General features: G+C 27.5%; 1 protein-coding gene across 1 annotated transcript in view; it reads right to left on the bottom strand.

Annotated features, from left to right (window-relative positions):
• The window catches only part of LOC107453301 (CWF19-like protein 1), a 45,703-nt gene extending 18,917 nt beyond the window's left edge, over positions 1–26,786 (bottom strand). The window contains exons 1-7 of the mRNA XM_016070081.3: positions 26,515–26,786; positions 22,708–22,792; positions 18,741–18,816; positions 16,465–16,563; positions 11,520–11,716; positions 10,810–10,922; positions 4,686–4,770 (exon numbers count right to left, since the gene is read on the bottom strand). Of these exons, the coding sequence (XP_015925567.1) occupies positions 4,686–4,770; positions 10,810–10,922; positions 11,520–11,716; positions 16,465–16,563; positions 18,741–18,816; positions 22,708–22,792; positions 26,515–26,531 (672 nt within the window). The 5' untranslated portion in view covers positions 26,532–26,786. The remainder of the gene's footprint in view (positions 1–4,685; positions 4,771–10,809; positions 10,923–11,519; positions 11,717–16,464; positions 16,564–18,740; positions 18,817–22,707; positions 22,793–26,514) is intronic.
• Positions 26,787–27,973: the final 1,187 nt, after the last annotated feature.

Raw genomic sequence — 27,973 nt, 5'->3', positions numbered from 1 at the left:
TTGATCAAGGATTGAAGCAAGTTGACGCTGCTAAGAAATATGGGATTTCACAATCAACAATAGCTACTTTTTTGAAGAAAAGAAAAGATATCGAAGATGCTGTGGAAGGAAGCAAAATTGATGGTAAAAGGAAAATATTTAAAGGTGCAGTTAATGAGGATGTAGACAAAGCTACCCTAAGATGGTTCCACGAAATGAGACAACAAAATGTGCCAATTAGTGGTCCAATGATTGCAGAAAAAGCAAGAACATTTGCGTCTTTGCTAGGCAACAACGAGTTTAAAGCTAGCAATGGGTGGATTACATCATTTCGAGAACGTCATGGTATTGTTTTTAAAACCATCTCAGGTGAAGAAAAGTCAGCTCCAGTGAATGATGTTGCATCCTGGAAGCAACGAGAAAAAGAGACTATTGAAAAAAACTTATTCTCCAGAAAACGTGTACAATGCTGATGAAACTGGCTTATTTTATCAGCTCATGCCAGATAAAACAATGGCATTTAAGGTATAAAATTGTAAAGGCGGTAAAAAATCAAAACAGAGGTTAACTGTTCTACTTTATGCAAACAGTACTGGAACCGATAAACTGAAGCCGTTCGTTATAGGCAAATACGCTAAACCTAGATGTTTTAAGAATGTGAAAAGTTTAGAGGTTGACTACAAGGCAAACAAAAGAGCCTGGATGACAGAAGAAATATTTAACAACTGGCTGCTTGATGTGGATAAGGAGATGAAAAGAAAGAAGAAAAAAATAGGTCCCTTAGTTGACAACTGCACTCCTCACAGCAATCCTCCAAGTTTGAAAAATATAAAATCGTTTTATTTTCCCCAAAATTGCACGTCGATTCTACAGCCATTAGATTTGGGAATAATAAAATTTTTCAAAGGATACTATCGAAAAAGATTACTTCAGAACGTTGTTTATAATCTGGATAAATAAACTCCCAAATCCTTATGCAGTTGATGTAAAAAATGCATGTGATTGGATTTCCGAAGGGTGGAATTAATTGACACAATCCACCATCCAAAATTGTTGGAAGAAAGCTTCTTTCTTTGAGGATAAAAGCAACGGAAACGTAGAAACTGAGCTTACTGAAATCACTGATGAAGAAGAAAAATGTGTGGCAGGCTTAAATTCGATTGTCAATGATTTCCAAAGATCATCTAATACATCATTTCTATTTAACGCAGATGAATTTTCAAATTTAGATAATGATGTGTTGGTTTTCAGTGGTGCAAGTGATGAAGAGATTTTAGCAGAAGTTTTCCCGGGTGATCAAAGTGATGAGGAAGAAGCAGCTGACTGTTCTCAAAATAGGACTCAAATTTCACCCGAGAATGCCATATTGCTAATTAACACTTTGCAAGTTTTTGTTGCAACATTACCAAATGCAACTGATGTTCATTTGAATTCATTAGATGGACTGAAATCTATGTGCATAGAAATGGCAATTGCTTCCAAAAATAAGCAAACAAAACTAACCGATTATTTTTCTAAATAATTTCTGTTTTTAATCATAAAATTGTAAGTAAATTTTTCTTGTGTGCTGTTTCATAATTCTAAGAAAAATTTTTATTTGGAGCCTATAAAAGAAGTTTAATTTATCATTAGCTTTAAACGTATACTTTTAAATTTCAAACCTGTCTATAACGATAACCTGCCTATAACAATATTTCATTTATGTCCCTACAGTATCGTTATAGACAGGTTTTACTGTATATCTATTTATATATATATATATATATATATATATATAGCCCCAATTATCCGAGTTTCCGCTTTAACCGAGCTATCAAATATTTCACACATCTTTTTTTTTCTAGTTTATTTTTTATTCTTAAAACTACCGCCAAAAAAATTTCGGAATTTTATCTTCCAAACACTCAGTAAAACAAGCTGAAGGACAACACGAGATTACCGATGAAATAATCGTTAATATCATCAATAGTGAAAATGAATCTAGCTTAGATGATGAAGACAGTGACGATAAAAACCAACATTTAAAAATCTCTCAACATAAAAAAAATCATCATAAAAACTATCGAAAGTGCTATTGAATATATAGAACAACAAGAGGAGGGGACACCAGATTTCCTGTTTATCTCTTAAAAAATGGCCAAACATGTCGAAATAATGTAAAACAAAGAATGATTAAGGACTTTTTTTCAGTGAAAACTCTTTAATTCTCGTTAAGTATGCTCTTTAAGTGCTTTGAAGTAAGATTTTAATAATAATAAAAATTGTATGTGGTGGGCTCGTATAAGTCTTGCATCTGTTAAATAAATTACATCTATACCTACTCTTTTTTTTCTCCATTTTTATACTCTTTCTTTTAACCGAGTTTTTCGGTTATCCGAGATAGATTAACTCGAGACCACATTAACTCGGATAATCAGGACTCTACTGTATATATGTATATATATATATATATATATATATATATATATACAGTACAGAACCCTTTATCCGGAAACCAGAAAACCAAAAAACCGGAACGAAATTCGATACATTTTCCCGCCATTTTTTTAATAAAAAAAATTTTCCTCGGATTTTAGGATTTTTCTTTCTTTTTTGAAAGACGTTCACCTTACCATCATTTTGGAAATTATCATTAGTGTATTACTTCATCGTTTTTTATTCTTTTTAAGATTTCTAAAAAAAAATTTTTTTAGTCGGGTTTAACAATAAAAAAACGGCTTTCTGTAGCGATTCAGAAAACCGGAAAAATCAGTTATCCAGAATAGCGATGGTCCCGATCGTTCCGGATAATCGGTTCCCTACTGTATATATATGATCATGGCTGAAATAAGTTTATCAAGTTGAAAATTGATTTGCTGTGTTTTCAGTTGCAAATAAAAAGCTATAAAAAATTAATATAGCTAAGAAAAATGCAATAAATAATAATTTCCTTTACTGTTAATATATATGTTTTAAATATAATCAGGCATGAAAGTGACAAAAATAAAAAAAGCTGAACTTTTACAAAGCAGGTCACTGGGAGGACGGGGGGGGGGGGCTCTATATGAAACTGAGATTTATAAAAGCAACTTTTAACTATGCTGGGAGATTTTTATTTAACATTTAAAGTGGCAGAAGCATTTAGATAGTTAACTTTAAATTTTTCTTTAATAGAATTTCAAAATTTTGACTACCATATCAAAAAAAATTAAGCAATTATAGGAAGGCGCAACTAATAAATTACTTACTAATGAAAAATATACCACATCTTTACAGTAACTAATTCAAGAGAAAACTTACTTCTACTTCTTTCAAGAATTGCGATATTGGGTTTTAAAATCGTGTGAATATGAATCGCGATTTTGGATTTCAAAATCGCATGAATATGAATCATGATAATGAATTTTAAAATCGCGTGAATATGAAAAGCGATATTGAATGTTAAAATCGCGTGAATATGAATCGCAATATTTGATTTTAAAATCGCGAGAATATGAATCGCGATTTTGGATTTTAAAATCACGTGAATACAAATCATGATGTTGGATTTTAAAATCGCGTAAATATGAATCACGATTTTGGATTTTAAAATGGCGTGAATATGAATCGCGATTTTGGGATATGAATCGCGATTTTCGATTATAAAATCGCGTAAATATGAATTGCGATATTGGATTTTAAAATAGCGTGAATATGAATCGTGCGGTTGAATTTTAAAATCGCGTTTTCGGATTTTAAAATCATGTGAATATAAATCGCGCTGTTGGATTTTAAAAACACGAAAATACAAATTGCGATATTGAATTTTTAAATAGCGTAATTAAGAATCACGATGCATAATTTTTAGATCACGTGAATACGAATCGCAATGAGTAATTTTTAAATAGCGTACAAATACGAAAACGATATCTGATATTAAAACTGAGCGATAATGAACCTCAACATTGGATTTAAAAATGCGTGAAAACTAAACGCGACGTTGGATTTTAAACTCGCGATATTGGATTTTCAAATTGAGTGAATAGGAATTGCTAGTACGACTTTTAAAGCACGTAACTTTTAAATTAGTTAAATACGAAAATCGATGATTGATATTAAATCGTCTGATTAAAAATCGTGATTTTAGCAGATTCCGGCACAGTTCCTAATATTTAAAATTCCGAAAATCAGCCAAACAAAAGAAATCAAATATCGGTGGTCAGAAACGAAACGCTTAGACTCCTTTCTACTCTATAACAGAAGTCGCGGTAATCCGACTATCGTTCAGGGGGCTTGGGTTCTTCAATTGGACTCCCCAAAAATTTTAGTTTTTGGAACATGGTTGGAAATTTTAAAAATTGGGAGAAAAAAGCGGATTTCCACTTTTTCGTGGAAGTCTTTCATCCCTGTATAATTAACAGATTTTGTTTGTCACTAATTTTTCCTTAACCCTTTAAATGTGAACCATGAATTCCTTTTGAGACAGGACTTTTGGAGATAGGATAGGATAATAGGACTTTTTGAGATAGGATGATTGCTTTCATACACAGAAAACCAGATTTTCTTTATCATATTCAATGGAGCAATTGTGCTTGGCAGGAAAATATTCTTACTAATTTGTCCAAGTGGCATGGTAATTAAAAATTCATCAATCCTTAAAAAAATACAAACACAAAATTTTTTGATGAAAAAAATCAGAATTTTTCATAGACACTTTTAAGAATGTTAACTTAATTCCAAAAAATTACTTTTAGTTTCTTGCTATTGTTAACTGAAGCTAGTCCAATAAATCTGGTTACATGGGTAGGTATTTCTTGCAAAACTTTATGATTCCTAAAAATATACAAGTACCTTATATTACAATAAAAATATCAAATACATAATATTTTGTGTCATTGACTGATTTCACCATTGATTTAAAAAAATCTGTGGATACAACATTGCATTATTACACACAAGGCTAGTTCCATTCATCTCTTTCTCAGTAATTCAGAGTTGAAATAATCAGCATAACAAAAGGTATTGAAAAAATGTTTCTGCAGCTACTATTTTTGCGATAAACCTGATAACTACTATGAGCAACACGTGACTTTGGCATGACCATGTTAGTACAGATATAAACTACATCCAGCTAAAACCTGTTAAAGACATTTCTCAAGAGTTATTGAAAAGTTTTGGCTTATCTTTCAGTAAGAATTATATTAATTTTTAAATAACATTATTGCATTAATAACAGATAATTCTTATTTTTTTAGTTAGAAATATGATCATAGCAAAATAATGACATTATCACCAATGCTGAAATTCTTCAAGAGATCTCAAACTATTTATATAATCAATATTTATATAATTATATGTATTGATTATATGAATATTCATTTAAAATTTGACGATCAAAAAATTATTCAAGGGTATTAAACAAATAATTTTTGTATTGTAATGTTTAGACTTTTTGTTTACATCTTGCATTTGTTAGGTTTTTAAAATTTAAATGCTTACATAAGGAAACAAATTTTAAGTTCAATCTTTGAAGGAAAAATTTATATTTTTGTTAGTTTGTATTCTTATATCTATGAAATAAAATTGTCTGTATGATCAGGAAAAGAATTTTCATATAACTTAAACATAGTATAATAAAATAATCTAATCAAAGAATGAAACTAATTTACAAATTCAGAAAAAGACAAAATAAGTAAGTAACATTTAAAATAATAAATCAAAATAGTTTCAATCAGCAATTATTTAGATTGTTTTATTGCAAAATGCTCAAGAAAATTTATTTGGCCTATAGAGGGATTTAGTGAATGGAAATTTTGTGTTTTAAATTATTTTAAATTAAAAATATTTGAACAATAAAATAAAATACCAAGGTTTCTATCTGAATTCTCATATTATTAAATCTATTAAGGAATTAAAATATAATTTTATTATATGTGTTGTTGACAAAGCTTCTAATAATTTTTGTTTTATTTGCAAACTTTTTTAGACATTTAATGAGTAATGAATATGATAACAATACTTTTGACAAAATTAATAATTCTAAAAATGAAATTGATAATCGAATATTAGATTTTAGAAATATAGAGAAATAGCTGTAGAAAATTGGTTTAAAAATCAATAGCATTAGTAATCCTTATTTATTTCCTACAATTAAATTCCATAAAACACCGGTTAAATTTAGATTTGTAACTTGCAGTACTGGCTGTTATAATTCTGTTTTTGGTAAAAGATTTTTTAATTATTTAAACATTATTTTAAATAAGATTTTTTTAAATGATAAGCATTTAATTTTTAATAACAACAAAGACGTTTTTAAATATTTGAATTACAATAATATTAATACTGTTCTCACATGTGATTTTGAAAATCTTTTTGCGAGTATAGCAGACAATAATTTAAGGAATATTTGTTTGGAAATATTTGACAAATATTTGAATAATGAGGACATTAATAAGGAAGACCGGATATATTTATGTAATATACACATTTTTGAAAATTATCTTTTTAATGGTATTTGTTTTTACACACAAATTCAAGGTATTTCAATGGGAAATTGTTATTCAAGTGCATTTGCTAATATTTTCTTACATTTTTATGAACAAAATTTCTTACAACATAATTTATTAATTTGATTTAGATTTATTGATGATTTAATTATTTTTGAATGAAATGATTTTGATTTAATTACATAAAGAACTAATTTTATTATAAAGAACTAAATTTAATTAAGACTAATTCAGATGAAAATTCTGCTTATTTTTTAGATCTTGATATCAAACTTCATAACCAAAAACGTTTCATTGGATTATACGGGCCGGGATAGCCTGGTCGGTAGGGTTCTGGGCCTAAGTCTGAGAGTTTGTGGGTTCGAACCCCGTGTAGTAAAATGATGACTGATGCACGTTAAATATGTTGAGTCAGAAAGTCCTCCATGTTCCCATAGCAAATCAATACCTCTGGGGGTACTGGATTGGAGATCAATCGTTCTCTGATTTAGGTCAAAATTACGATCTATGGCTGAATGAATGGGTCCGGGCTATAAACGGGTGCAACAAATGGGTGTGGCAGAAGTCGAATTCTTGACCATAGATGCCGCCATTGGAAATGAAGAACAATCGCACCCCTCTGCCTGAACAGGCATACGAAACCAACCAACCATCAGATTATACGATAAAAGAAGAGATTTTAAGTATAATGTCATTAGTTTAACACATTTTAATTCTAACCTTTACTTTAAGATTTTAAAGAATATCTTGATTGGTCAAATTGTTAGATTTAAACTTATTTGTAATAATAAAATAGATTTTCTTCCAGCTATTGGGAATTTCAGGATTATGATAGAGAATAATAATTTTCCTTAAGCCCGCATAAATATGCCTATGCGGTGAAATTTAGGATTTTATGTTCCTGAAGAATATAGATGGCAGCACCTTTTTCAAATTTTTACTAATTGAACGTTTTCTATTTTATTTTTTCAAGATTTTCACCAAGGAGTCAGCACTTTATTTATTTCTAAAGTTTTCTTAATGATTAGGCAATTTATATGTTATTTTGATGTGACTATTCTAACTAAATTTATTTAATTTTCTTATATGTGAGTGTTTCTTTATTATGTCTTATTTTGTGTACTTATAAGTCATTAAGATTTACTTTGTAATAGTTTGTCATTTATTTTTCTTTGCATTTATTTGCATTTCAATTTTTCTAATTGCTTCTTCTTATTTGATTTTCGATTATAGGGCCTCAGAGCACTTTGGGTCTTTGGTTTCACAACTGACAACAGAAAGGCTGCTGTGTGTTAGCGGGCAGTGTGTCCCCTGATAAAGTGCTATCCTGCTAACACACATATCTTAAAATTTTTATAATTTTGTTTTCTGCTACAATTGTTTTTCTGACTTTATAATAAAATAATTTAAGAAGCTATAAATTTTTGCCTTGAGTTGTAACATCAGATTTCTTGTTTTGAAACTCAACCACATAGACAACTATTATCAGCAATTATTGTATTCTTTATAGCTGTAATGGCATCATCAAGTTGTATTAAGTCAGTGATACAATGATATTTTCTGTACCATCCAAAGAATAAGTGAGAAAGTTTTATACGTATAATATTCCTATCAATTTGTTATGTCAGAAGTCATTTATTTTTATTTTAAAATAAAATAAAAATACTTATAAATTTTATACTTTAGTGTTATTTCATTTGTTTATCAAAGAAATTCCTGATATATTATTTGTCTTGTGATTGTTACTCAATTTGCTTTGTAGAAATTTTATTGATTTTGATTAATTGTAAGGTATTATTAAATAATTTGTTTATGTTTTCATAAAGAGGAGATTATAATATCTCTGTATTTCATATTTCTCTTGGCATTTCTGTTTTACTTGCATAGTTCTTAATGGTTGAACTAATTTATTGTAAGCAATAATATTTTAAGTTTGTCTAACCATTAATGAGTGTTTATAATTTTTATTTCTCAAAACTTTCATTGTGGCTAGAGCAAATTTGTTTGGATTCTGTTGTAGTTGTTTTTAATGATACAAGGACAAACCAAGCTCGCCAACAATTAGCCTTTTACAAATTAAGTCAGGAAGGTGTGCTTTTTGTTAGACAAGAGAGCACTGCAAGAACAAAAGTACTTCTTAGATCAGAACCCCATGAAAAGATGGCAGCAACCAATCATTTGTAAGGCCACTTCCTCAACTTAGACACATATTTGAAAGGGAAGGAAATTGTCTCCAGATATTGCTCAGAGACTGATCACACAATTTTTGATTCCACAGAATTTACAAACATGCATATCGCATGTAATCTGTGGGTCTTGGTGGAGTCAAGGATCGAACCATTGCCCCTTTGGACTGGAGTTCGATTCTTTTATCATTATTCTCTATTATTATAAAGTCAAGTTTGCAAGAGGTTGTACGGTTACTATTTTAGCAATATAACTGCTAATTACTTTAGTAATAAACTTCTACGAAATGATTCTTCAAGCCTTACGATTTTTGTTTTTGGTCCGAATAAAACAAATCTATCTTCTCCTTTTTAGTTTAATTGAAAAATGCAGTTTTAAAATTTTACTGAGCAAAAGAGCTAAAATGTTTGGTAAATACCATCCCCATTTTTATTCCACCCCTCCATCACTTCATCTTATGCAAGTTATCTCTTACCTAATTATAAGCTTACTAGAATCAAACTGTGATATCAGTTTGATTTCAAAAACCTTTCTTTAGTCAAACATTTGAAAAGTTTTGTAACTATTATTTTTGTATTTTTTGTTATGAAATGGACATTATGACATTTTGTTATCAACAGGGAAAATACTTTCAAAATTTAGTTACATTTTACAATTACCAAAATATTTCTATTTTGTAATGTAACTGTTACATTTGGTGCTGTATGGATCATGGTTTACAAAATAGGGAGAAAAGTGCTCTTTCAGTACTAATTCAAAGTACTCACTCTCCAGACAAAGCCAAATTCTCTGACATTTCCAGAATAAAATTCTAAAACTTATTTAGATTTTTACAATTTAAATTAGGACTATATTAATCATACTTTAGAAATATTCTAACGTATTTATAACAATGATAAAGAAATAATTATAAATGTGAATTTTTTTTAAATTAAAATTTTAATTTTTTTCTACTTGAATTTTTTCAATTTGTGGTGCTAAACATTTTATGATATAAAACAAAATAAGGAAATGAATAAAAGCCATAATTTTGTTTGATAAAAACCATAATTTGTTTTAAGTTTTAGAGAAATTAGGTTAAGCTAAAGAAAATTTTTAATATTTCAATGTTTTAAAAAATATAGTTCGAATTTAAAAAATAATTCTTGTTTAATAGAAAGTGGAAACAACACTGACGACAAGAAAAAAAATAACAGTGCCACAGAATAGGTTATATAAAACAGTTTTAAAAATGCATAACAATAGATTGATCTATATTTACAGTGAAATTATCTGTGATCATTATTAATTGCTAAAAATCAAAAAATCTTCAAAGCTAATTTGTGAATTTTCTTGAGAATTCAAGGTATTTTTAATTTTCTGGGAATTCCAGGCTTCCTCTTTTTCAGAAAGCCCACCCTGTAATTGCTAGTTTAAATTTGAATGAACTTAATGGGGAAGGGCATTTATTCCACTAGGCATAATTTCTTTTAGGCATAAGTTATAGTAGATTTTCGAATTTTCCAATCCCTCTTTCATTTCATGAGAAACCTATTTTAACAAGAGAGATTGTTATAAAAAAATAGGAAAAAATTTACACATTTTTTAAACTTTTCAAAAATTCCGGTTCATTTAATTCCAGAAAGTCATTCTTATATTGTATTTTCCAAAATACTCAAAATTACCTAAAGCAATATGTTAATTCAAGAATGAAATATTTATTTAAATCTCTTTCAAAAAAGTTTGTTAATTACTTTGGTTTTGAGACAAGAGCCAAAAATGGCTACACCAAGCCATCAACTTGATATAACTACATGTTCTTGGTTAAAACAGCAGGTTCTTTGGTTTATATATAATATATATACATCAATAGAAATACTAAATTTAAGTTTAATAAAACCTGATATCCTTCTAGTAAAAAATTTTATAAGTCAGGATGGTCGATAGTTAAAAAAGAACTTCCTAATCTGGGGCAAAAAACCTTGCAAAACATGGTGATATGGATATTGTTATAGGTGAAAAATAGTAATTTAATGCTAAAAAATATATCTTTTCCCTAATTAAAATATTTACCAAATTTTTCAGAAGTTAAGAAAACCATTTAATTTATAAAAAATAATAGCCTACAAAGAATTTCTTTTTGAATGAATGAAAATACAACTTTCTAAACATAGAAAAAAAAAAGTCAAATATACATTACCTGTAAGGCAGTCGCTCATAAAAAGTTTCAGATAAAGCAGAAAAATGATATCTAGGTTTTAACTCCTTAGCCAAATAAGCAATTAAATTAGAATCTTTATTTTCAATGTGCTCCTAAGAAGAAAAATAAAGGAAATAATTAAAACCTAAAAATGTAACAACTAAACCAAATATTTATTTTTGAAATTTTCTATTTCAAACAATGGTAAAACACAATATATTATTCCATTATATTATTCTCTAAAATATATTATTCCATTGATTACTTGCAGCAATTCTACAGAACTGTAACAGAGGAAAATTGCAGTTAAAAGCAAGTACAAAACACATGTACATGACTTAGATAAAAGTCCATTTTTATAAATTGTCATATTATTAATTTAAATAATGAAATACAATTCATTACAATTACATTAGAGAATTAAAAAAAATACTCTTATTTATTTCCGTTTAAGATGTTATAAAGAGTGATACATTTTCTATAAAAGAAAAGTTTTCACAAACAAATTAAGCAATAATTTGAATTAGGTAAAATTCTATTCTTCCCATTAGGCCTGAAAAGTAGCATCACAATTAGGTGAGATATCAGTGTAGTAAATTTGATCGGAAAATACCATATAAGCTTATTTCAATTAATAATACCCAGAAGGTTAATAAACAAGTTTGTAAATGTCTGTGTGAAAAATATTAACTGTAGTTTTTAATACTTACTGGCTCTTTAGCAAATTTTGAAACTCCTCTAGGCCACTGGGATGTTAATAAAATATCAATATTGAATTGGGATGTATATGTTAAAATCTCTGTCACATCTTTTCTATTAAATGTGTAGCGGCTAGAATCTTTATGCTCAACTCCACTTAGATAAGCAATGCGTAATCCAGAGACTCCAGTAAACATTCCTCGTTTCCCTAATCAGAAATAATTTATTTAGTATTAAAAAAAATACTTTTTGTCATAGGAATGAAGTATGTAGATTTAATTAGTCAAAAAAAAATATAAAAAAACAAACATATATAAGAATTTGATTAAAAAGTAAAGCATTCATTAAAGTGCTTAGCATAAATATACATCAAAGAACCAATCCTCACACTGTACTAAAAATTTATAATATCCTCTCTGTTCACAAATTTCAAAGTATTTCCCTTTTTCTCAGAATATCCACTATATTTAAGCAATTTTTGTTAACTTAAACATTTTGGGCACATCCTTTATTGCAGAAAAATATACTAAATGAGCAAAATCATAAAATTAATAGATGTAGATTTCATGTAGAAAAAACTGGTTTCTAAAAATAGTATTTTATAAAAATTAGTTGTTAAAAATCAGAGATGCAGAATAAGTCAGAAAACACAAACAATGATTGAGGAAAATTCAGGTTGAGCACCGAAAATTTTTAATCCAGATCCCCCTACAGAACATCAGACTTATACCATAATCGTGTTTTGTAAATATAATGTCATTTAAATTTATTTAAATGAAAAAGAAGACGTTTTTACTTTAATGCAAATCACATACAAAGTGATAAAAAATAGTATACCCATCAATGACATGTCATTTACAATTAAGAAAATCTGTCCTAGTTGAAACTGACTTCTAGTAGACAGGCATATGGCCACCTGCATTAACCTCATTTGTATAACATTTGGCATAGCGAGAAAGACTAAAGTGTTTTGAACCCTATGGTATAAATGTTAGTACTTGGTGTTCTCTGATTCATCCCTTTAATTTTTAAAAAGTAATCAACAAGGAGGCAATTTTTTTAAAAGCTCTCAGCTTCATTAAACAAAATTACTTTCTTTTATAGAAATATTGAACACCAATACTAAAGCAGAGTAAAACTGAAAATAATTAGAAAAAAGAAAAAATAACCAAGCCATCGACAGAAAATAGTCACAAAATAAAATTATTTTATTTCAATAAAGAATGAACTAAAAACAAGCACGAAATCAGTTATATTACCCATTTTAAAAATGTTTTATATTACTTGATTTAAAAATTGAAACTTATTACCATACTGTCAATTTTTCTTAAAAAGAGAAATAAAATAGAAAGTTTAAAAATATGAATACAAAGTGTTGAAAGATTTAGAGCAAATGGTTCTAAGACAAATAGTGAATCAGCATTTTCACCCTCATCCACATTTTCAGTCTCATCAGCATTATCAGCATCATCAACATTTTTAGCTTCATCAGCATTTTCAGCCTCATCAGCATTTTTTTTAATATTACAATTTTTCAACATATTTGAAAATGGAAAATTTTATGTAGCTAAAAATTCACAAGAAAAGGGTATCACCAGGGAAATTCAAATTAGAAAAAAACTTGGTGCATTAGTAGTATACCTTAAGAGTGTTCACCCCTAAAAATAATCGAGATGATTTCCCGATTCCAGAAAAATACATTTGAAAATTCAAGCTTACTTTTAATACTAGTTCAATCTTCACTCTGGTAAAGAAGCTGTAGTCTAGAGGCAGGGAACCTACATAATTATGAGAAACGTGGGGTTCGAATCATGCTGTGGATTGTTCTTTTACTTTTTTCTCTTAAAAAAGGTTTTCTTTTTGTTTACAAATAGTTTAAATGCAATTTCATTTTACTTACTGTATTTTTAAATTATTAGATGTTTATTGATATTTAAAGTACAATAATAACTTCATCTTTTAATAAAATAATATTTATAAAACGTTAACTTTAATTTCATTGCATATTTTGTTTTACGAATAGCTAATACAAGATGATTGTTTACAAGAATAATGTGTTTAAAATTGATCTGCAGAAAAACATATTTCAGTAACATTAAAAAAAATTTCTCAATCTTTTGAAACTTGGAAACATAACAATCATGTTCATTTTATCAAAACTTGGCAAAAGAAATTGATAATGAACTGCTTTTTGATTTTAATAACTTAATTAAGTTACAAAAATAATATAGTTATTAAAATATAATAAAATCTTCACAAAAATTTATTTTGTGAATTTTTCCAATTAACTATGCAGAATTTTATAAATGCTTTATTAGATTTTTCTTTTTTGTTTGTTGTTAAATAATAGTTAAAATAATATTTTAAAAAAATTAAATAAAATAATTAACACTGCAAGGTAATACCAAATTTGCATATTTTGGAGGAATCACCTTAAAACGTAACTTTTTAATTATTACAGTCACTGTTTATAAATATTATTATTTTGACTAACATCCTATTATTGAAAAAATTCATTATTACTGTAATTTTAATATCAAGTAATAAAAAATACAGTAAAAAATATGGAATTAAATTAATAATATTTGTAAACAGTAAAAAATAGTCTGTTGTACAATTCGAAAACCAAGTGTCTTATTATTAGGTGGGTTACTTGCCACTAGAAGACTGTGCTATTAAAAAAGTGACGATTTAACTAGTATATAAAGTATGCTTAAATTTTAAAATATGTTTTTCTCAGAAATGGCTGGCTAGTTAGTGTGCTTTATTATTTAAGAACTGATTACCCTTAAGATATACTACTAATTTACCAAGTTATATCCTAAATGGGATTTCCTAAATTATACTCTCTCCTTGTTAGTATGTATAAATTTTGAATTCAATTTAAACTACAGTCGAACCTGTTTATCTCGAATTACATCAGAAAGGCCAAAAATTTGAGATAAAGAGGTTTCGAGTTATACAGATACTTGTGAAAAATTAAATTTAATTAAAAGTACCTTAATTGTTTTTAGTAGAAAAATATAGGCATTTCTTTAATTATATCACATACATCTATTGACATAACATTTTTTAACATACATTTTACACTGAAAATAATTTTTCAAAGATTTTTGATGTATAACCTTATTTGTTTCGATTATTCTTTAAGGTTAGAAAGAGCGCAAATCCGTCATAGCCAACATTTTCCTGGGATTCAAGAATAGTTTATAAGAATAGTTTATAAGAATTCTACAGCTTTTTCTACCTCTTTTGTATTCATTTTTGGTTCATCAATGTGATATTCAGCTTCTTCCTCTTCATCTGATATTCCTTTGACATTATCTATGATTTCTGCATCTTTCAATGTTCTGCGTGTTGCCAGGCAGTTGTCCTTTTGTAAAAATCTTCATAATTAATGCCAACATTAAATCCAGATTTTATTGCATTCCATTCTGGCAAATCTGTCACTGCATTTTCAGCGTCAATAGTTTCTTCTTATTTACTGATGCCATCAACCTCTTGTTCATCATTCTCACAGCTGTTCTTAAAACCAGCTTTTTAAAACCATTTTGGATAGTTTTTTTAGAAACACATTTCTCCAGGCAAAACAGTAATTCCAATAGCATCTAAGACATTTATTTTTGGAAGAGAACTTTTTTCATCAATGGCATCTACAACTTTGCTCACACCAACTGTTTTCTATAGTTCACTTTAAAACTCCTAATTATCATTTGATCTATTGGTTGCAATTTTGAAGTTAAAATGAATTTCTACTCTTAGCTTTTCTTATCTATGTTTCAAAAAAAAGCTAACCCTTTGTGGTTACTACTCATTAATCCTTCGCTTACTGCCAGAATCATTTTATTCCTTTCTAGTTAAGAAAGTGCATGGATAGTGATTGAAATTCCAAGAAAAACCCCCAACCTGTTCATCTCTACTTCCTGTGGGCTCACAAAATTCATCTCTGTCTGCAAGTTCTACTGATAAAGAAAGTTTTGACATTTTGCTCTATTATTAGAAATTCGAGAAACATAAGTTCTTTTTTTAAAAAAAAATTTCGACATAAACATGGAAAATACATTGATTTTAGATGGTAAATGTAGGGAATTTTAGAAATTTTGAGATATAAAGTTTTTTGAGATAAAGTTTTTTGAGATAAAGAGGTTCAAGATAAACAGGTTGAATTGTACTAAACAATTTTTAAATGGAGACTTTTAAGGTTTATTCTACCATGTATCTGCTTTTTCTTAGAATACTAGATAAGGCCTCTTAAGAAATTTGTGAATAGTAGCCCAAAGATTAAAGATTTGATCTTAGATGGAATCACAAAAATACCTATTTCATATTTTTCATTAAATACATACTTTACTTGAAACATATTTAAAATATTTATTCATTGGATAATAAATAATAAATTACATAATATATATACAAATTAAATAATTTTTTAAATCAAAGATGCATATAACAAGATTTTAAACAATAGATACATATTGATTAAATAAATATATATTTGATATTTTTGCTTCAGTAATTGTTCTATCTTTATCAATATAAATTTTGAAAAGCGCATTCAGGAAAATATTTTTCAGCATATGCTACAGTTATGTCTAGGTAGATTTTTTAATCTAACTATTAAAAAAATAACCCATCTATTTAAACTTATCTGAATTCAACAGGCCAAAAATGGACTAAATGTAACCAGATGTAAAGGTGAGTCTAGTACCCAAAGCTGTAGACTACACCTATTCCTTGATAACTACTCCATCGTAAAGAGACAAGTTCCCACTTACATATGAGTGAAATTATGACAAGCATAAGACTTAAAACAATGCCGTTCACATTATTCTAACCTTTGCAGTAATTTAACATAAAAAATTTGGTTTGAGACTGTTAATGACAAAACAGTTACAAAGTCAGTTTGAATTAAGCAAGTGAAAACTATCCTAGCAGAATATATTATTAGAAACTCACCCAAATGAATAATATTAGAAGCAAGCTCTTCTGAGTTATCAGGAAAATGCTTCACATGTTCTGCTCTATTTGGTCCCAATATATAAGTAGTTAATGGAACTAAAAATGAACTTATTTTAGTTTTTAAAATCATTAATTTAATATTATAATGATACAAAATAAGAAATGTTGCAAAAAGGTTATAAATTCCATTTTGTTTGCTAAGATAAATTTTAAAATTATAAGGCAGGATTAATCTCCTAACCTTATTCAGGTATAAACTATTTGAGAATGTTTTGTTAATTGTGAAAAATGCATTGACAGACACTTTTTTTAAATTTAATTCTCTAAAAATATTTTGAATTAATTGCTTAAAACTAGTTGTAGAAATTTTTTTTCCAGGAGTTTATTTTACTCATTTTAAAATTATTCATGCACACATGAACAGAGTTTAGATTTAAATGCATATCATTTTACTTTTTTTGCTCTTTATTGTGGATATCTCTAGTGGTAGCGAAATGAATATTAACAGTCAATTGTACACAGAAATTTTAGAAGAAAAACTGGGAACTAGAACGCTAACTTAAATAGACATTCAAATGAATATCAATCTGTTTAAATTAATTCTATTTATACTAATTAGGATAACTTTAAATTAATTTCATTAAACCAAGAAAGAATTAAAAAAAATTAAAGCATTACTCTTGATATCATTAAAAAATAAAAGGTTCCGCAAATGAGAAAAAGGTGGCTGGTATTAAGTGTTGCAAAAAGATTAGAAAGCTGTATTTTTTTAATTAATTATTTATTTTTTCATAAAGAATCAATTTTATTTTTATCTGCCATTATTTAAAAAGTTATTTTAAAAAAATTAGAATGTTTGTTTTATCAGAAAATAATTTTGAAACACACTATTATACTTCATAAAGAAATGCAAAGCAAATGCTAGTGATAAAAAGGCAATAAACTTTCTATTTTGTTGGAACTGAAGGTAATTATAATTATAAAAAAGTATTTTCAATTCAACATTACTCTTGATTTGTTAAGTGACCATCAATGGGAAATAATTACAAAAACTAAATTTTGAATGAAAAGTTTTAGTAAGATTTGGAAAAATTCTGAATATAAAAATTATAACTTTTTTAAAAAACAGAAAAATTTTTTTAAAAAAATTTGAATATAGAAAAATTTTATAAATACGGGAATGAACAAAACTGAGTCCTTAAGGTTTCTTTTCAAGCAATTTCAATAACAGAACTACTTAAATTTTTATTTGCATGATAAATCATATCTTTAGCTTGAAAAATAAAAACAAAAATTCATGTAAAAAAAAGTTTTATTTTTGACTGTAAATTTGTTATTCTAAGGAAGTGCGCAAAAACTTGATCGGATAAAACTATACAGCTGGGTATTTATAGAAATTATGAAAAAATTTCTTTTTTCCAACTGAAATACATTTTATTGCAGCAAATTAATATTACAACATTCCTACACTGAGAAACTTCCAGGAGTAGGAATATTATGAATATGTTTTGAATTTTTCATAAATTAAGTTAACCGATCCGAACAGAAATTAAAAATAAAATTTTCGTTATATTTCTCTGGTATATTATAGGCTTCAAGGTGATATTGTGACACTTTAACCAATCTTCTAGTAATTTTGACTTGGTGTGTTATGGAATATAGCTACCAGTCGAAAGTCAGATTGACTATGTCCCAGTTTAATATGACAGTGTCACTCATCATTCAGCAGGAAAGAGGCATAGTACATTTAAAACCTGATGTAATACTTTACTTTTTTTTTTAAGAATTTTAGACAAAAGTAATTTTTGAAAAATTAAGGCATAAATGAAAAAAGAAAAACACCCACACAATCCTCAACTTCTCGTAAAGTAGTATTTAATGGTCATGGATTAAAGGGTCACAAAATAAAAAAAGGTACCCCTTTTAAAATTTAGAAAGGTGCAATACTTGTAAATACTGTAGAGTGAAATATTAATCTCATAAAAAATTTTTAATATTTTTCAAAAAGAGTAATAAGAGTAAGCTGCATCTCATTTTGTAATTTAAAATATTTTCTATACTAACTAATTAATTAATGTATTTAAGGTGCGTTCTCTAAACCATTAAGAATTGTTTCATAGTACATGAAAATCTGATTATTTAATCATTCATAAGGTCAAATATTATTCAAAGAGTAAAATTTTATTTTAGCAAATTATACATTTCCTTCAACCATAACTTTCCAAGCAAATATAAAAAACATTTAAAAACAACTAAATTCTAATTACTTGTACCTGTTATTTTACCCTTCAGTACGTCTTGCCATTCTTCATCTCCAGGACCAAAAAAGTTTCCAACACAAAGTAAGTACTGCAAGTTTAATACAAATGTCAATGAGCCATATAGGGCATTCTTCAATATTTAGACATTTGAAACAAGCATATTTAGAAATGCCTTCTTTGGTTAGTAACATTGCATAGCTTAACACTAAACATAACACACTTAATTTTTAAATTGAGAGTTTTGGAAAGTTTTAATTAAAAAAGATTTTTTTTTTTTTATATTTAACAAGTGAAATCAATAAATCTGTTGCAACTTTTATCAAAATATTTAGAAAATATTTCATCAAAAAACTAAAGTGAATGCAAAATCTAAAAATATTTACAATTTTTTTAACAATAAGCATTTGAGCTAATTATTTAATAGTTTTTGTAGTTTGACAAAAAAGAAAAAAAAATTTAAACTATGGTAAAGTAATTTAATACATCACAAAAAAAATCAAATAGTTTAATTAACTACAAATAAAGCTATGTTAAACATCAGGTATTAGCTGCATTAAAATAATTATAAAAACAAACTGCTTCGGTAATGATTAATCCACAAGTGGAGTCCATAGATTAGTCCGGTTACTTTAATCCAGATCAAAAGCAACTGCTACTCAAAACTTATTAGTAATTCTGTCAGAACCAAATGAAACTGATATTATGGACAAATTGAAATAATTTTGCAATTGATAAACGATACAAAGCATTTTTGAAGCTGTCAGCTAGAAAAAATTTTGTACTTTGAAAATTAATTGATACAAAATATACTAGATTACTTCATGTAGATTACTAGATTACTTCAAGTTGTAAGTACAAAATATCAGACACATTGATACAAATCCATCATTATTACAAATGATTTTGAACTGAATTTTTTATGATCAAAATTAGTTAAAGGCTTTGTAAAAATGTCCACTGGGTAAAACTTACTCCTAAAGATGTGGTTTGTTATGGCAAGTTTGCATAACTAAATATCAGCACTATCAGAGCATTAAACCCTGATTGGCCTGTTTGTGGAGTGGTCAACTTAGGTCATTAGAACAATGCTTCCGTGTCAAAAGGTGCTCGAATTAATTTTGCTTTGATTTAGATGTGCAGTTGTGAGTGAAATTAAGAAGGTAAAATATGCTAATAAGTGTTGTAATGTTAAATTTAAAGAGGGAAAAAAATATTTGTAAATAAAAAAAACAATTATATATTTGCTCACTGAAGCTTGACTTTGTTACTACTGTGCTCGATATATAAATATTGTGTAAAACATGCAAATTTTAGTATTAATATAATTTTAATAATAAAATTTGTATTTCATAGATAGGTTATCTGAACGATGCACTTTAAATGATCTGACTATTGTGATTATTAAAGACATTTATTCTGTTTTAAAAAGCAAATTCATTGATGTAGTCTTAACATATTTTGTAATTTTTTAACTACATCTAATCTGAAACTATAAATTTTAAAAAAAAAATTGATATAATAGTACATTATATATTTACTAGATTAAAAAATCTTTTAAAGTATTCATAAATTAACAAACAAATGTTTACATGTATAAAACTTTCAACACCCTAAAATTAGAATAATGTATAAAAATTTCTTGCAAATAAACAATGAAATATGACACAATATTATCTCAAAATTATAATACTCTTTTTCTGACAAAAACAGAATCAGTGTTTCATTAACATAGTTGAGCAAATTATTACTTAATATGAAATACAAAAATCTGCATAATTAAATATATTTATTTATAATTTACTTATTAGAAATAGCATGTTTAATTTATAAACTGATAATATTTGTTAAAAAACATCGCAAATAAATATTTATGAATTACAGTTTTTTTAAATAAAAATTAACATATAACTTTTACTTAATTATTAATAATCAGAAATAAAAGAGATTTTTTTAGACAACTGGTGATTATAAATTTTTATCTAGCCTTTTATATTAAAATAAGAAAGATTCTAAGAAATATATTATATAATACTTAATATAAAATGAAAAAACATAAAATTCATTTTCATTAAACTACTATTCAAAATTCTAAAAGTAATTGCAACTTTTTTTTATAACATTTTTTGTCCAAAAAAAGAAATTATTAAATATATAACTTCCCTACAGATTCCTTTGTTTGTTTACTTTAGATTGTGATACTTTATTTTGATAAAATATGCATGTTTTTAAGAAAACATCTTATTTTCTCACAAGAAATAAAATATTATATATAATTCTTTTCTTGTATTGTTTATCTCAGAGCTTCAGTTAACAGTCTAGCTCAAAAGCAAGGTTCTAACATACCACTTTTTCCATCATAAATAATTTTTCTATTATTTTCTGGTAGTTATTGCTGCAAATTTCTCTGTGGTTTTGAAAATCCAGGAAGGTAGGTGCTTTATTTACGTCGTACTACAGCTGCACAATGGGCTATTAGCGACAGTCAGGAAAACATTCCTCAGGATGATCCAAAGACAAGCCATTGCAATTTTGATCCTCTGCAAAGGGGATGGCCCATCTGCTTTGGTAGCCTGACGACCTGAGAGCGAAGTCGACCACTTTTCGGTGCTTTAAATGTATGCTTTATTTCTGCGGATTTCATCGTAATTCAATGAAATCTTTCTCAGATTTTAAATGAAAATCTCAAGATTTTAAATAAGGTATTAATATGACTCGAACATTTAAATAATCACTTTTTGATATGCTTAATTTGTGCTGATTTCCTCGTAATTGCGAGTTATTTTTCTAACCTTTTTTTCTGCAGTTTTGTTTTGCATTTTCACGTGATATTTAAAAAAACGATATTATTTAATACAATTACCACACACAAAACTTAAAAATATAGGATTATATGAATTTTTAACTGTTAACTCTTCATAACTTTGCTTCTAATTTTTTGTAGCTTAAAACGCCATTACAGAAATAACAATTATAAACTTCACATAATTCACTAAACATCAAATTTCTTAAGTTGAAAATATATTTCTAATTAAATGCTGAATCTTATTTTGAGTTCGGGTATTGTTTTGTTTTTTTAATTTAAATCATTTTAAACACCATAAATTTCCTTTAACTGAAGCATTTAATTTGTATTCATATAACTCTATAATTTTTTTTAATTTTTTCTTTCAACATTTAAGTCAATTTATTTTAAAATTAACTTTTGTATGACAAGAAGAGATAAAAAAAAATTCTCACTTTTCCTCAGTCTTTAAATTTGTTTTGATAAATTCACTTTTATAATAAAAAGGATTTCTTTTTAATGAATCAATTTGAAATTCTTCAGTTCTGAACGAATTCTAATACTCAAAAGCAATTTTATGCAAACAATCTTAAGTTGACTGATCTTCATTGGAAGCTTTCTGAAATCAAATCGCAATAGAAATTTTTTTTTTTTAATTTTATTTGCAACCATTTTAATACATGTGCAATTGCTATCCTTTTGCTGTGTTCTAAATTTTGGTTAAAATGTTTCGGATTTTTTTTATGACATGGACATTTTGAAATTTTGGTAATCAACAGGGAAGTTTTTTACAATATTTAATTATATTTTTGCAACCACAGAAATATTTCTAAGCTAAGTTTTTGTAACACAACTGTCACATTTGATACTATAAGGAAACACAGTCATGCAAAGCACAGTTGTTTGAAGAATTTACTATACATAAAAGAAAGACATATTTGAAGATTTTAGGAGCAGAACAGGTAAAGGGACATTTTAGTGAGTTTGATTAAAATCTTACAAAATATCATTTTCAAACTTTGTTACAAAATATCAATTTTCATTAGTAATTGCTCTTTTTAATGATTTGTAAATAAAACTAATGTTCAATAGTTACAATCAACTTCAACATGTTCTTAAACCAGGAAATACGAATATTTTTTTAATGTCATTTAAAATTATTTTTCTTTTTTATTATCAATAATAAAAATATATTACTTCAAAAGGACCTTTTTTTTGATGAATCATGCCAACTTTACTGAAAAAGGATTTAAATTGACCTTGGACATCTCCACAAACTAATCTGAAAACAAAGCAAATACTTTAAATTTATTTCCTACCGTCACAAAATATGCATTATAAGTTCAAACGATAACATACTACTATCAATGCCAATATCATCTAGGATAAAATACAGTAAAAGTCTTTTACAGCAACAATTCATTATTGTGCATGGAATATAGTGAGCTTTTGATTATAATCAAATACACGTAATGCTAAAATAGCAATAAAAGAGATTTGAGAGTGTTATATTGTGCAATAGCTTTTGTTGTCATTTATAACACTGAAAATTGTTTTCAGTAGAAAGCTTTCAAGATATACAGTTAATAAAAGGAACATCCTTTTGAAGTATGTGATTTTTAAATTACGTGAATATGAATCACAATGCGTAATTTTTAAATTGTGAGAAAAATGACAACATATTATTTTTAAATCTTGTGAATACGAAATGTGTGATTTTTAAATTGTGAAAAGAAGAGTGGCAACACATTATTTTCAAAGCTCCTGAGCACAAATCATGATGTGATTTATAAATTACAAGAAGAATCACTTCTGACTTTTAAAACGCGTGAATACTAATTGTGATTTTTTAAATCATTTGAATAAGATTAGGTTGGAGAATGTGTCATTAAACTCTCTCTCTCGCACTAGTTTCACGATCTAATGAAATATGTACATGAATTACTTTTCTGCAAAAGGGCCACATGTTTAATAAAATTTTACAGATCCCATTTTTTTATTCTTTCTGGGAAGGTGTTGATTTTGCTAAGATATTTAAGATTTTTGTGAATGTGCCAATTTTACTGCAACAATTTTTTTGAAGTTATTATTTTAGCCATGTTGTTTTTTGTGAAATTGCCGATAAATGGTAGTAAAATTAACCAGTATTAGACCCTGCCTACTATTCACTGACATGCATGTGCAATGAATTTCCCCTCCCTCTCTTAAATCAAAAAAGGAGAAAACAAATGTTTGATTAACAGCTTATGCTTGATTAATAGCAGCTTATCAGAGAACCACTGATTCTTTCTGACACACAGGAGAAAATAAAAAATTTGTCTCTTCCCCACCCCCTTTCAACTTAAAGATCTCAAGGTTAAGGAAGAAATATTGAAGTCTCTATGAAGCATATTACATTTTCTTAAAGTATAGTACTCCTCCTTTTCCTCTACTCAACTTCAAGGATGAGTAAACTTTCTGCATCTTGCCTCAACTGTTCTCGTTCGAAATGGCGGGAAAACCAAGTAAAATTTTTTCCTGTTTTTTGGATACCGAATAATCAGTTATGTACCGTATTATCTATTCCTTATTCTTTTAATTCCCATATTTTTAATGTGATGTTATAATGACTCAAAAATTTCAAATTTGATGATCAATTTTTGATGTGCTCAACTAACTATTTCATTGAAAATCTATGTTATTTTCTGACAGTTTCTCAACCTTCTCTGCATGCTTTTCCTTATTAAATTCAGTTATTTTTAATATGATACAATAATACGCGAATTTTACTATTCAATTTTTTACGTTCTTCTCTCCTGACTTACTTTTGTCCTTAAAAAAGAATATTGTGTTACAGTGGGTTCCTTCTCACTGTAATATCTATGGAAACAAGATGGTAAATCTTCTTGCTAAAAGAGGAACTGGTATTTTATAGAGTTCCCAGAGAGAAATTACTTACTTTACCATAAGCAGAATAATTAAAAACACGATAATTAAGAGTCATGAAAATAATTTAAATGAACAAATTAGTGATGTGGTCTGGAGGGGGACTCCTGATCACCCGAGGAATAAGATCTCTGATCACCCGAGACGAAATGCGGTTGCTGCTTTAGGTTGGAAACCGGACACAACTGCCTTGCTGCTCATCTCCATAGACTTAATATCTTTCCCGATCTAAACTGTGTCTTGTGTGGGGAGGACTTCCCAATGAATGCTGAGCATCTGGGGGTCTGACCTGCAGTTAATGGCAACAACTATGACAGATACTGGAATGCTAGGGAACAGTTGCAGGCACTGCTAACTGACTGATTTTCTGTTTACATTTCTATTGTTGATATTCTATTTAATGTTTCTTTGTTCTAATTGTTTTAGTATTTTGAATGTTTTGATGTTTTTAAATTTTTGTTTAATTTGTTGTTATTCCTTATGGGTCTGTGCAGAGTGTTTACACTCCAGAGAATAATGTATATCAAGCGCTGCTGCTGGAAATAAAAAAAATCTTTCTTGATGTTTCTATTGTAAATATCCATCAATTTCCAATAGTTTTTCTTCAACTATGCATTAGTTTTTCAAATTCCAATATTTTTAAAATAATGTTATCACAACACATAAATTTTGAAATTGATTTTACACTTTTTGAGGCACTCCATTCTCAACAATTAAATTGTAAATGCACATAATTTTTAGCCATTTCCATGTGATTTTTAAATTTTTATGTTATTATGATACGCCAATTACACATTTCAGTTCACTTTTTGCATGCTCTATTCACAACAACTCTATTGTAATCTAGGACATTTCTGATCCCTTCTCTTTTAAAAGAAAATTCTGATAGTTTTAATTTGATACACAAATTGTTAATTTGAGTTTTCACTTTTAGACGCGCTTGGTTTTCAATGACTCCATAGTATATACAGCATGCACGCCGTTTTCTGTAGGTATAAATTTTTTTGGCGATTTCCACATAGATGTTTTTAAGAAGCTATTATGACACATAAATTATGAAATCAAGATAACTACTCCGAGTGACTCTATTCATAACAATTTCATTATACATACAATTGAGTTTTTCGACAATTATTAAAATATTATTAATAATAATTATGAAGCTAAAATTTCGAATTTGAGTTTTCACTTTTCATAGTGCTTGAAAAGAAAAAAAATTGTGACTTTAGAAAAGAAACATTTTTCCTATTTTTGTGCCCTTTTCTCAAATTTGTGACTTTTTCAGAGCTTATATGATTTTAGCGACAAGTAGACACCTTGAAAGCTTGCATAACAGCTGTATCGTCCTCGCTACACAAAGTTTGTCAAGAATATTATTTCGGGCTTTAAAACTTTTATATATTACCACCACATGCATGTACATTCATATGAATATATAATTTTAGGGGATATTTCCGTATCATGATCTGTTGCACCAACTACAATCACATAGGTGCCAAATAGATTTAAAACTTGCAAATTTAAAAAAAAAAAACAAGTAGATGTTTGTCTGGGGGAGGCATTGAGTTATACCTTTCGGTTTGCTCCCTTTCAGTGATGTTTTTTTTAGTTTCTCGAGATCCACTACCTGGAAGTTTCCAAGACGTGGTGATTACTCTGCCACAGATCACGATACGCAAAATCACATTTTGCGTACTGCAAGTACGAAATAGGGGCATTCATTTTAACTTTCAATGTAATTGAAATAAAATTTTAAAAATCATTCTGCTACTTTGCAGTATATAGTTTTGAAAGGGCAGACTAATTCATTCAATTAATAATAATTTTGGTTTATATGAGGCGGTCAAAGTATCTGATTGGTTAATCTGAGCCTATACAAAGTAAGGTTCTCATTAGCACCGGAGAAATTTTGTAATAACTTTTTCGATCTCTAGTTCGAAAAAGGAATTACAAAATTTTTCATAGTTTAAAAGTTGAACAATTTTATATTAACTACTAACTAAACAATATCAGTATGTATACAAATGCAAAGGGAGAACACAACACAAATAAATAATGAGAAGCAATTTGAGAACCTACATTTTCAATTCTGACATTTTGATAAACAGTGCTAAATACAAGAAAAGTACAGATTTAAAAAAAAAAACTATAAAGATTAAATAAGTACTACATGCACAAGAACAAATTGTACAATTTATTATTAAGATTTATAAAAATTGCGAGGAGTTTGATGTAAACACTAAAACAGATTCAAATAGTAAACATAATTTATGATAGATTGATTGTAGTTTATTGAAACACGACCGACGAGCTCTTTGCGTAAGTTTATAGCTCTGTATTTCCCAAGGACTAATATAAGCTACAGGCTATTGCACAAAACAACGCACAGAAAGCGGCGCTCGCATCTTTAAGTACATTATTTTCCGACATCCCAGCCGTTTCTAAGCATTGCACGTAATCAGTGTTGATCATTAAAAAGCAATTTAATTTCAATTCTAGTTTTTTTTTATTTCTGAAAACCAGTACATTATTTTGTATATATCTTAAAGATGTCTTTAGATCACTCGTAATTTATTTATTTGTTTATTGAAGTTTTAAAGCCACAGATTATTCAGATTACGGGCAATTATATACTTAAGTTTCGGTTTTGTTTAGTTTTGGCTTTCAGAACTTGTGTTAATTAAAACCGAAGGAAGGATATATGTTTATTCAACCATAGTTACTAGTTTGAAGCGTCTGGTTCTGTTATAACTGATGTATAAATGCTTATTTCAGCAATTTTTTTACACTTAAATATATGATTTAACAGAATGAATTCAAAACTAAAACACTTAAAATTTTATTAGTTTACTATGTTTTAAAATCGTTATAATTAAAAATGCTTTAAATGAAGCGTTTTTTTGACAAATATAAGCAATGCGACCGTAAATTTGTTAAATTTTCTTATGAGAATTAAAATATAATTCCTTTTCATCAAAATAATTATTCGTAACATTTATTATGAATTAAATTGTATGGAGCATCTATCAATTTCTGATCTTTATGAATGCCTTTGCACGAATAATTATTTCAATTATTATTATTAGATATATAATATATATATCCGTATCAAAATCTGCCAAATCATTTTTTAATATCCGCAAATGACTATCTACCCTGCTAATGAATTATAATCAATCAAATTATTTTTATTTTGTTTTATTTTTACAAGGAAAAAAGATAAAATAACTCATAATTTATGCAAATATTTAAGCATTGCTGCCTTTATGAACATTTTTTTAAGACTACAATCATATTTTACGTTACACGTAAAGGGAAACCACGAAAATATCTTTCAGATTGCTTGACGTTTAAAGAATTCCAGTTAAATGCTCAGTAATGGCAATTAATTTTCTTATATGATGAATAATTTTTTTAGCGTTTTTGACAGACAGCCAATCATCTTTGTAAATATAACAAGATGCTCTTCATATATTTTGTGATTTTTACCCAACCCAAAAATCAAAGTAACTCGCAATTTAATAAGTATAGGTGTAAA

The sequence above is a fragment of the Parasteatoda tepidariorum genome, chromosome X1, assembly GCF_043381705.1.
Source record: "Parasteatoda tepidariorum isolate YZ-2023 chromosome X1, CAS_Ptep_4.0, whole genome shotgun sequence".
NCBI lineage: Eukaryota > Metazoa > Arthropoda > Arachnida > Araneae > Theridiidae > Parasteatoda > Parasteatoda tepidariorum.
This window is presented reverse-complemented; position numbering and strand designations above follow the sequence as displayed.